Source organism: Theobroma umbraticum, unplaced genomic scaffold, assembly GCF_002168275.2.
Source record: "Theobroma umbraticum cultivar Fairchild unplaced genomic scaffold, ASM216827v3 scaffold_130.0, whole genome shotgun sequence".
NCBI classification, from domain to species: domain Eukaryota; kingdom Viridiplantae; phylum Streptophyta; class Magnoliopsida; order Malvales; family Malvaceae; genus Theobroma; species Theobroma umbraticum.
In genome coordinates this window covers 52,624-63,565 of record NW_018397264.1, presented here as the reverse complement: position 1 = coordinate 63,565, position 10,942 = coordinate 52,624, and the positions used below count along the sequence as shown (strand labels likewise).

General features: G+C 33.7%; 2 protein-coding genes across 2 annotated transcripts; one reads left to right on the top strand and one right to left on the bottom strand.

Moving 5' to 3' along the window:
• Positions 1 to 4,643: 4,643 nt before the first annotated feature.
• Positions 4,644 to 6,788, top strand: LOC110421830 (protein trichome birefringence-like 19). Its single transcript, XM_021435516.1, has 2 exons — positions 4,644 to 5,486; positions 5,790 to 6,788. The coding sequence occupies exons 1-2, from the start codon at positions 5,019 to 5,021 to the stop codon at positions 6,597 to 6,599; spliced, it is 1,278 nt and encodes a 425-aa protein (XP_021291191.1). The 5' UTR covers positions 4,644 to 5,018; the 3' UTR covers positions 6,600 to 6,788.
• Positions 6,789 to 7,339: 551 nt separating this feature from the next.
• LOC110421310 (golgin family A protein) lies at positions 7,340 to 10,938 on the bottom strand (the record flags this gene model as incomplete). The annotated part of the gene is made up of 6 exons (XM_021434880.1): positions 7,340 to 7,786; positions 8,124 to 8,188; positions 9,036 to 9,117; positions 9,239 to 9,427; positions 9,750 to 9,872; positions 10,738 to 10,938. Coding segments are annotated over 6 exons (963 nt in total), but the record flags the coding sequence as incomplete, so codon positions are not given.
• Positions 10,939 to 10,942: the final 4 nt, after the last annotated feature.

Below are 10,942 nucleotides of genomic sequence, written 5' to 3'. Positions count from 1 at the left end.
TTTGATTTAAAATAAAATTATAAAAATTTATTTGATTCAAAATAAAATTACACAAATTTAATTATACGTCATAAAAATATAAAATCTTATATGAATTTTTTTGAATAGTTTAAGAGTTTTTTTTAGATATTATGCCAATTATGAATTATCTTCTCAATTAATCGAGCAATAGCATGTGAACATTTATTATTATGTAATATAATTACTGCCTATGTTGACAAAGAAAATACAGTTAAAAGAAGTTTCAATTATTATATATATAGAGCACACAAAATCAATTATATTACAATTTTTATACAGTCACATTATTTTACATTTAGTACTTAATTTGCTAGTGTAAATTTTTATAGAAAAGGTTCACCTGTCTCGGCCCACTCAACACAAAATTTGTAGCTCCGTATGCCAGTGTATGAAGCCAAGAAGGGGAAGAAAAGGGCAATTTAATTTCAAAAACAACTTACTATATGTGCTTACGACGAGCCTAATCCTTTACATCACAAACAGGCTGTAGGCAGAAAGTTGCCGCAACAGGGCGAATCATTATTGAACATATAATTTAGTGGACAGCTAAAACTTTTTGATTATCAGGTTGGTCACATCAAATATGCGATCAGCGGTTAGGATATATAAAAACATCCATGCTTCGACAAAGATTGTTAGGTCACAAGTCCATTCTTTGGTGTTTTCCCTCGAGACAATGAAGAAAAGTTTAGACTAATTTCAATTATAAATTCAATCATGTCTGGCATTCCGTCTCATATTCTTGCATACTAGTCATCAAAAAAGTTATATGCTCGTTGCTTGGGAAACACTTAACTAAATATTTTCATCAACCTTAAGTTTATATTTCAATCTTTAATCATTTTAGATCCGTAAATTTAAACATATAATTAACGAATTAAGAGAAAACTATTGTTATTAGACCTCCTTAATTACACTTGGAATGCCCAAATCTTGGAGATGGTGCCTGCCAATTTTTGGGGTTGGGGTTGCTCCTTAATTAACTTAATTACATTCAACAAGGTTCCTCGACCGGATTTCTTCTAAATTCAACACCCAAACTGTGTTCATTAGAGCAGCACTGCCCTTATGAGTTGTTATTTCATGCTTTTAAAATCAGTGTAGGCTTGACGAAAACTTGACTACCACTCAGACAGCTTTATAGGGTTAACTTGCAGTACCCAACAAGTTTAAATAAAGGTATAAAAGTTTGGTAATTTATGTTAAATTTTTCTGTAAAATTAAAATGTAGATTTATATATATTTTGTATTTTATCAAAATTAATTAATTTTAATAAAAGATATAATATTTAGGTTGAATTTAAAATAAAACTACTGAATTGATTTACTAAGTTATTAGATACAGGCAAAGCGAGAAAGAAAAATGAAGTAAAATTAAAAGTAGTTGACACAATTATTAATATCTATATATATATATATCATATTGATTGAAAAATGAAATTTATTATTTAAAGAAATAAAAGATGATATGTATATAATAATGCTTAGATTAAAAAAGGTTAAAGAGAATCAAGTTAATAATGAGGTTTAAAACAAAAAAATTTGAACAATCTTATCATATTAATGTAAAGATTTTATAAAAGGAGAGAATTAAAAAATTTGAGGGGCTAAAACAGAATTTTACCTTTTATTGTAGTTAAGAACAGAGTGAACTGGTGGGACCCGCCCCCGTTATACACTTTACAATTTTTAGAGATTTGGGTAAAGAGATACAGAGAATAGAGAAATCAAATTATTCAACCCACTTTCCTGCTCTCTGGCCTATTGCTTGTTGCTGCTCCTAATGGTACTTTTCGTTGGAAATATGCTTGTAAAAATTAATTTTATTATTTATGTATTAAATAAATATATAAATTAGTACTTTAACTATATATTATATTTAAATAGGTATATTGTAAGATTACAAATTAATTATTTGGTAATATTGTGAAAAAGTTATGGCAATAAGATTATAAGTTAACTATTGAGTAAAGAGTTATAGTTATTCTGTCTTAAAAAATTGTGTTACACTACATTTTTTACACTTCTATCCAAAGATAGAATATCTTATCTTCACCATTCCGTAGTAGCTAGGGACATGGAGGTGCTTGTCCCCATCATTGAAAATTTTTTAAAATTTTTAAAAGCATTTTTGTTTTCAAAAATAAGTGATCCCCTCATGTTTTTCTCCCAATCTCTTATCAAAATGAAACAGATGTAATGGATTTATGCTTATTACTTATGAGAACAAATCAATACTTTAAGAATAGACCCACCAATAACTAATAAGTATTAATTAAGCAGATCATAGAAGTGCAATTTATAAACCCAGAAAATCAAGATAATGATGATATAACTTAAAATAAGACAAAATATATGACAAAAACTACTAAAAGAAAATCACATTTAAGTGATAAAAGTTAAAAAAACAAACAAACAAACTTCAGTGGCAACACGTGATAGGTCATTTTCAATTATGAACATCATAAAAAACAAGCTTAGGAATAAGATAAAAAATTATTTTCTTACTGATTAAATAGTTACTTATATTGAAAAAGAGATTGCAGAAAAGTTTAACAGAAACTCAATTATTGACGAATTTTATAACATGAAAGAACGTCGTGTTTAATTTTAATAAATTACAAAAAGTATGTTACATGTATATTTTTTTAATTTAAATTATATATATATATATATATATATATGAACATGTTAGCTTTTTCTAATTTCTACCTCCTAGTAATTTAATTCTAAATCCATCCCTGTTGGTGGTAACCTAAAAAATATAAATGAGTGTAATATATGAGAGACATATATAAGTTCACGATTTATTAGTGTCAATAATTAAAGAACAACTTTACTACAATTTATTTATTATTTTTAATTATTAATTAAAGAACCTGATTCCGCACATACCTAGACCAGGCTAAAGTAGATCATATATAAAAGATTTTGCCTAATTTGCCTACTGAAATTTGCACCCATAAAAATTATATATTAATCAGGTTGTTCGAGTATCAATTGTTGAATATAATTAAAATTCCAAGGCTTTGATAAGTTTGGTGGGCAGGGGGTCTAATCTTGGAAATTTGATGATGCAATGTCTAATCGCTACAAGGCAAAGTAATAGGATGATTCTCTAATAGGGAAAGTAATCTGAGAATAAGACAATATGTTATTTTGCTTTTGGCATTCTTCATCTTAAGATGTTTACAGAGATAATCGAATGCTAATTAATAATTAATTAAAAGATATCCAAAAAATTAAAAATCAAATCAATGGACTAATGAAGTACCAACCATCCATAAGTTCAGATTGACCTTTGATGCCAACAGGCAAACATCCTCTATTATTGATAATGCCACAGAATTTGACGGCACTTATAAAATATACTTTTACAGTCAAAGAATCAGATGCATATGGCCACCACCCCAATTTGGAATTGTTCCGTTTTCATGATATATATATATATATATAGATTAATCTGTTCAAACTATTCTTTAAATAGTCGGTTGTTTGCTCTCTCAGTATCTCCAACAAAGATGATTAATTGTTAGTGGTATAATTATTTATGGTTTGTTCCCTCAAACATTATCTAACAAGCATGAAGATCTTAAACAGATGCATCTCGAGTTCAATTGCTTATATACAAAAAAAAAAAATTAATTAATGAACAAAGTAGAGAGTAAATTTGAATTTTAGAATTTGATTTTTTAAACGAGATGATAGTCATTAAATTAAATTTAAATCATATATATATGAAAAATTCAAATTAAAAACATGTTAAAATTTCAAATCTCTTGCAATAAGACGAGCAGTCTATATATAGTTAACGCAAGAGGGTGCTTTTTCCCATAAAAAGAAATCTTGTGAAAAATTGCTTGAGCAATCAAAAATTGCTTTGCGCCTAAGCCACGCCTGTCTAACTTAGCATTAGGAGTGCTTATTATGATGAACGACCACTCACACTGTGGTCAGGACACGTTTATAGTGTGGGCTAACACATGGTGTGGCTCCAAGGTTTTTATGAGCCTCATGATTGCTGCACATAGTATAGAATGAAATGATATTGACTGATGATTGAAGTTAAAACTCTTGACAGGTTTTTCCCCTGGTGATCAGCTACCTGCAAAAGAAAAGAATCATGCACACTCTTGCGTATACCACAGAACCAGAAAGGAAATGCTTCCAATGGGTGAAAGGGCACAAAAAGAGATGCATCTCTTGGTAGGCTGTAATGTCCAAACCTGTCTTTTTCTGTTCACTCTTTATTAGATATGAGTTGGATGAAAAGAAATAATGGAATGCAATCCCAATAAATCAGAAGTTTAGGCACATTATTGCATGCGCCGACAGCAAAGAAGACCGGAGCAGGATGTAATTATCAACATAATTTAAGAGAGGAGATGACTGATTTTGACTGTAAATCATGGAGCCGCTTTGATCTTTTCAACTCTCAACATATCAGTATTGTATACTTCGATCATTTTTACTAGTTTTTATCTCTTTAAAAATCAGACTCCTTTTGGAACTTCTGAACGCTTGAAAGTTGAATTCAAAGCAAAGCTAATATCATTCCTTTCAAAGACAGTGGACATAAACAGATAAAGAGAGTTGGTCTTGCTATACCAGAAGAGAATTATTCCCCTGTCCAGAATAGAGGTTTAACAATGTGCATAAATTGTAAAAGATAAGGATCCCATGTTTTCCTACTTTAAAGATAAATTAATTTTATTATTTCCTTTCTGATATATTAATTTTTGTGTACAGAATTATACCAAACTTCATCTACTAAGCATTCTTTTGACAAGAACAAAAAGAAAAAGCATTGAGTCTGTCTTTGTGGTAAGTATTTAATTATTCATCATGATGTCTTGCCAAATTCATGTTTATATCATGATGGTCAATTAGTTGGTTTACACCAAGCCTTGCCTCAAGGAGCTGTTTAAAACTGTCAATTGTCCAATTCATGTAACTTGAACAAAGCACAGAGGGTTCTTGCTTCAGGCTTCTCCACTATGAAGTTCCATGTGATTGAGCTTCCCAATGGAAAGAACTCTCAACAAAACGCTTCCACTAAGGTTTTCCTGTTAACCCTCTCCCTGATTCTCATCAGCTCGATCCCTTTATGTCTGCTGAAAAGTTCACATTCGCCGTTGCCATTTCCCAAGATTAATATTAGTAGCCTGAGAAGCATAGAGTTGGAGAAGAAATGTGATGTATTTAACGGAAAATGGGTGCCCCATCCGCAGGGTCCCTACTACACTAACGAAACTTGCCGCCTGATTATTGATCAGCAAAACTGCATGAAGTTTGGGAGGCCTGACTCAGAGTTCATGAAATGGAGGTGGAAGCCAGATGACTGTGAGCTGCCTCTCTTTGATGCAGTTCAGTTCTTAGAGATTGTCAGAGGGAAGTCGATGGCCTTTGTTGGGGATTCAGTAGGAAGGAACCAAATGCAATCATTGCTGTGCCTCTTAGCTGATGTAAGTGCTTAACCATTAATTGCCTCCATCTATTGCATAAAATTCTTCACATAATTATCTCCATAATCTATTGGTTGATATGTTTCAAGCCATGCGTAAAACAACTGTAACTACATTTGGTTTGCTAGGAATAAAAGGTATACGTATTCATCACAAGAAGAGTAAAAGATTCAGAAAGCACCCAAAGCTGCAAGGAATAAGATCTAAACTATGTTAGCTGCTTCACATTTATGCATGTATTTACTTTCTGAAGTATGCTTTCGCATCTGATAAAGTAATTAGCCCTATTCTGTGTTTTTTCAGGTAGCATATCCAGAAGATATTTCTCATAAATATTCATCAGACATAGATTATTTCAAGCGTTGGTTCTATGCTGATTACCAGTTCACCCTAGCAGCATTTTGGTCACCGTTCTTGGTTAAATCCAGAGATGCAGACCCTGATGGTCATACCTACAATAGCCTCATGAACGTTTACTTAGATGAAGCTGATGAAGCATGGGCAAATCAGATTGAAAATTTTGACTATGTGATTATATCAGCAGGGCAATGGTTCTTCCGCCCGCTGTTTTTCTACGAGAAGGGCGAACTTGTTGGATGTCACAAGTGCAGTGAAAACAACATCACAAGCGTTACCAGGTACTATGGATACAAAATGGCCTTCAGAACAGCTTTCAGAACTCTTCTTGGCCTTAAAAATTACAAGGGTACTACATTTTTAAGGACATTCTCGGCGTCCCACTTTGAGAATGGAGATTGGGATAAGGGTGGGAATTGTGTTAGAACAACACCCTTTACAAGCCAGGAAATGAAGTTAGAAGAGTATAACTTGGAGTTCTACCTGACACAAGCAGAGGAACTAAGAAAAGCAGAGGAAGAAGGGAAGAAAATCGGTTTAACATTTGGACTGCTAAACACTACTGAGATTATGTGGCTGAGACCAGATGGACATCCAAACAGTTATGGACACTCGATGAATAGGAATGCAACAGTAAATGACTGTGTTCACTGGTGCTTGCCAGGCCCCATTGACACCTGGAATGAGTTTTTGCTCTATTTGATGAAGAGGGAAGTTCTCATACGGTTAAAAGGGAAGTTGATGAAGAATGCCTGATCAAACTTGCATTCAAATTGTTGTGAAGCATGCCCTCAGCTCTATTTATTGATTCTTTTTCCGTTGTAAAAAATACATGGTTTCATCATCTCCTATACCTAAACATTTGTGGATTTGAGAGTATATTTGGAAACATATCTGTAAAAGTTTATTGCTTCATAAAACATATAAAAATGTATCTGGTTGAAAATTGGCTCTGTCAGAATGCATTATTAGTGCTCCTAACACTCAGAAAATCATTACAACTTCTCTTCCACCTCCGGAATTGTTAGTCCTCGGAAAGAAACAGTCAGAGAAAGCAGGACATGGAGATGAGGACACTGACTTCGGTAAATACTTGGTAGAAGAAATCATTAAGCCAATAAAAGATCAATCCCTTTTTGTCCCAACTGTTCTGTTGAGATTTGGAAGTTTCTCAGGAACCTTCAATAATCTCCTAGGCCAAGGTGGTCTCATGAGTGCAACCAGGAAACCTTATGGGAGCAACGGATCCAATGCCACAGAAGAATCCCATTATTGTTGTATGTCTATGATTTTAACTTTACTTTTTGTAATTTGTCTTTTAACTTTTTTATTTATTCTTGTTTATTCATTTTTTATCCAAAAAAAAAAAGTACCGTCCAAACAAATTCTCAGTGAATTTCAAGATACTTTAACATCACAATTTTAGTTGGAACTTTATAAAACATCATTCTGTACAGCTGTTAATGAGCAGATATACAAGGTTAACAGAGCAAATGTGGGAGTAACTATAAACTTGGAAAAGATGCAATGCAGAACACTGTGTTATGTACACAAATTGTAGGGTACAATTCAGTAACATTTATATTACAGTGGAAAGAATACATATTTTTCGGTATGCAAAGGACATCCTCAGATGTTCTTCAAAATGAAATCTTGATGAAGACCAGGACGTGCAAAGCTAAAATGTAGATCACAAAAGCCGACCTGAGAAGCATGTGTCTCTGCTGATTCTCACTCCGGCCACCACTGTAATAAGGAAGCTTGTGATGAGCATCAACAGAAAAATCGGAGGAAGATCCCTTATCAGAACCACCTCTTCCAAATCGATTCCTAGCAGTATTGACCTCTGCATTACTAATTTCCAGCTTTGTCCACAAGCCATTCAACCTCTCTAGTTCCTTCTCTTTCAAATGAATTTCACTGACAAGACCTTCTGCTTGTGCCTAACAGAAAACATTCAAAATGTTCCTTCAGAAGATGACATCATAAAAGAAGCCTATACCAACACCAGGATGACATTTAAAACATTTCTTTTTTCTGACAATGACAATATAAAAAAGATAAATGGTTGATGTAGAACAGATATTACAGGGATACAGCTATGCAAACCCAAAAATTCAATGTCCAAGTGCCTCAGCTATGATCATGAGTTGTGAGCAGCCCACTTGGGGTATATGATCGATGGCTGAAAGCTTGGGAGTGAATCTCAGGTCAGAAGTAAACGTTTTAGAGCATATAGTTGGATCCATTTTAAATTATAGGACAAGTTAAATAACTGACCTGTTTTGCAGCTAGTTGCTCAATTAGGCTGTGTAGTTGTTTGTCCAACGCCTTCTCTCTTTGTGCTGCAAAACAGAAATTGGTTAGTGTAAGCAAAGTTTAACTCTGGGTTCATTTCTTCCCCAACCATCCTTTTTTTCTCTTTTTGTCCCTTCCTGGCATGAGCCAGAAAAATGTAAAGTTCTAATAAAGAAAGAAACAAATAATAAAATGTATCTCTGCACGCAGGAAGAATGCTTTAAAAGGAGGGAAGTCCTATGCTTCCATAATGCATACCATCACAAGAAAGCTATTCAACAGATTTTCCTTCTGTTGCTGCTTCTTCTCTATTTACACATTAGAAGAATCACATTTGACCAAAGTGACAATAAAAAAACTGGGAGCATTTCAAATTCTGATAATGATTTAAAGTTTATACATTTTTTCTCTCAAAACGTTACTAACATCCCACTAAAACTTTAAATCAAGAATCAAAACGAACTTTCAACTTGAGCACAGAAAACCAAACTCTGGTATCTCTTAGAAACAGTGGATTCTTACTTGCAATCTAGAAACAAATGAACAACAGGACACCAGAAATACAGTTTTTTGCAACTCCATTTATTACATCTTTCACCTAGTTGTTACTCTTTTTCTTTTTTTTTTTGGCTTAAATCCAACATCCAATTAAGGATCTAGTTTTAATTTTCAAAAGGAAATCCTTTAAAAGCCAGAAACGAAAAGAAGAAAAGAAACAATAACAATAATGCAAGACTATTTAACAAGAAATTTAATCACATACTAAAGAAGAGATAACTGAAAGAATATCATGATATAACCAAGGTAGAAGATTGTCTTATTGCCATGCATATAAAATGACTGTTTGGGAGTTAATAAAGCAAGCACTAAAAGTAGGTCTATGATCTAAGATACCTAGAGAAGGCTGTTTCAATGCTTTGTTCTGAATATTTTCCCATTTATTCTCTAAATCTTGAACTGTCTCTTCAATTGAGCTCTGAGAATGTTATGGATCCTTTAATCAGCAAAGGCAGCAGCAGCTACTCAACTAACGTAATAAGGGGGAAAATAGAAAAACAGATAGCATAGTTAAAATCAAAAGAGGAGATAAAATGCACCAATTCTTTTTTCTTCTTCTCTAACTTGTCTAGCATCGCAGATTTTGAAGCTTCTATGCTGGCTTCATTTTCAGCACTCACTGTAGATTCAACCACAGAGTCAGCAGACTTTCCAGAATGACTAACACCCAATGCAGCCTGTGCATTTGCCAGTTCAGCTTTTAGACTTTTCTCAATGTCGTCCATCTCCTATGAAAAATAGAAAAATGGAGTGAGTCTTCAAGCAATGCCAAGAAGATCTAAGAAAATATAAGAAAAGTGATTACTCTGGCTTCCTCTGGCTTCCATTTTCAACTAGCATCACTTTATAAAGTACTTAAATTAAAGTTTTAGAAACAGCATATCCACCCAGGTGAACTGTGAACATCCTTCCCAAAATACAGGTTCTTTAACATGAGCATGTATCATAAGAAATCCTATAAACATATATAAGCCTTAAGTGTAATTTGATGAACACTATAGAAGTCATGAAACCAGCATGTAGAACAAGTTCTGGGACCTTCACCCTGACCTTTAACTTTGAACGAAGTGTATCTACTTCCTGCACTTTCTCTTGCATTTTATTCTCACAATTTGATATAGCCTTTTCATATGCCGCGTTTTCTTGTTGCAGTGTCTCCTCCCTCGTTTGGGCCTGGTCATAAGAAGTGGTGGCAACTATTAGTAGGGAAAAAATAAATATTTTCCACAGATATAGTGTTTTGTCAAGACAAAAACTCTTCCACAGAGCAAAACACGCTCAGAAGTAAATAATTAACCTCAAAATCAGCACTAAAAAAATGCTATTGGATTGCTAACTCTTTTCTTCACCGTATGTGCATCATCCTCTGTCTGAGATAAGATCACAAGCTATGAAATGAAAATTTCAAAAGCAGCCTGTCTTTTTAATTTTTAAGTGTCACAACTCACAAGCTACAGCAATTGCCAGAAAACCTAAAGATTTATGCCACAATTAGCATTTAGCTATAGACAAAGTTCAAATTTAACGTTTCAAATGAAGATAGTTCTTTTACAAAAATAAAAGACTTGTGCTTGATAACATCCAAACTGATACTAATCACTTATTTCACCATACACGAAAAATAACTTTATCTGCCCTAACAGCGTATCCCTTAGCCCGCAGTATAGTATTTAAGCACAAATCTTCACCTTACAAACTAAATTCTTCAAGAAAAAACAATTTCATGGACCAAAAGAAATGCTAGAAAACAGCATAAATTGTGCACAAAGAATTCAATCACAATGGAAAGAGAGAATGCACTGCACATAATAAGTATAACCAAATTCAAAGAGCCACACCAAGAAAAGAAAGAAAAGTGCATTATACAGACGATGAAATATATATTTAAAAGACAACTTCAGAAATTGGATGAACTTTGAAAGGGAAAAAGCAGCATTACACGCACGAAACAAAAACCATGAAAAAATATTCACCATTCATGTTACAAAGAACAGAGTACCGAGATGAGAAACGATGAACCAAGTACAGAAAGGAAAACCTGCTCACGAGTCGCGGAGTGAGCGTTGAGTTGGAGAGCGAGGGCGGCATTAGAAGCGAGGGAGTGGGCGTGGAGATGAGGGAGGCGTTGGGAGATGTCAGGAGGAGGTAGCCTGAGGCGTAGATCTTGGATCAGACGGGTGAGAGAGGAAGCCTTCCGCTCCAATTCTTGCACGTACTTCTGCTGGTCTGGAGAGAAAATTAGT

What these genes read in the sequence shown, in the direction of transcription:
- LOC110421830 (XM_021435516.1), top strand. Translation starts at nt 5,019, where the DNA reads ATGAAGTTCCATGTGATTGAGCTTCCCAATGGAAAGAACTCTCAACAA. An exon ending in TGCTGTGCCTCTTAGCTGAT is followed by an intron (nt 5,487 to 5,789) that starts GTAAGTGCTTAA and finishes GTGTTTTTTCAG; the next exon opens with GTAGCATATCCAGAAGATAT.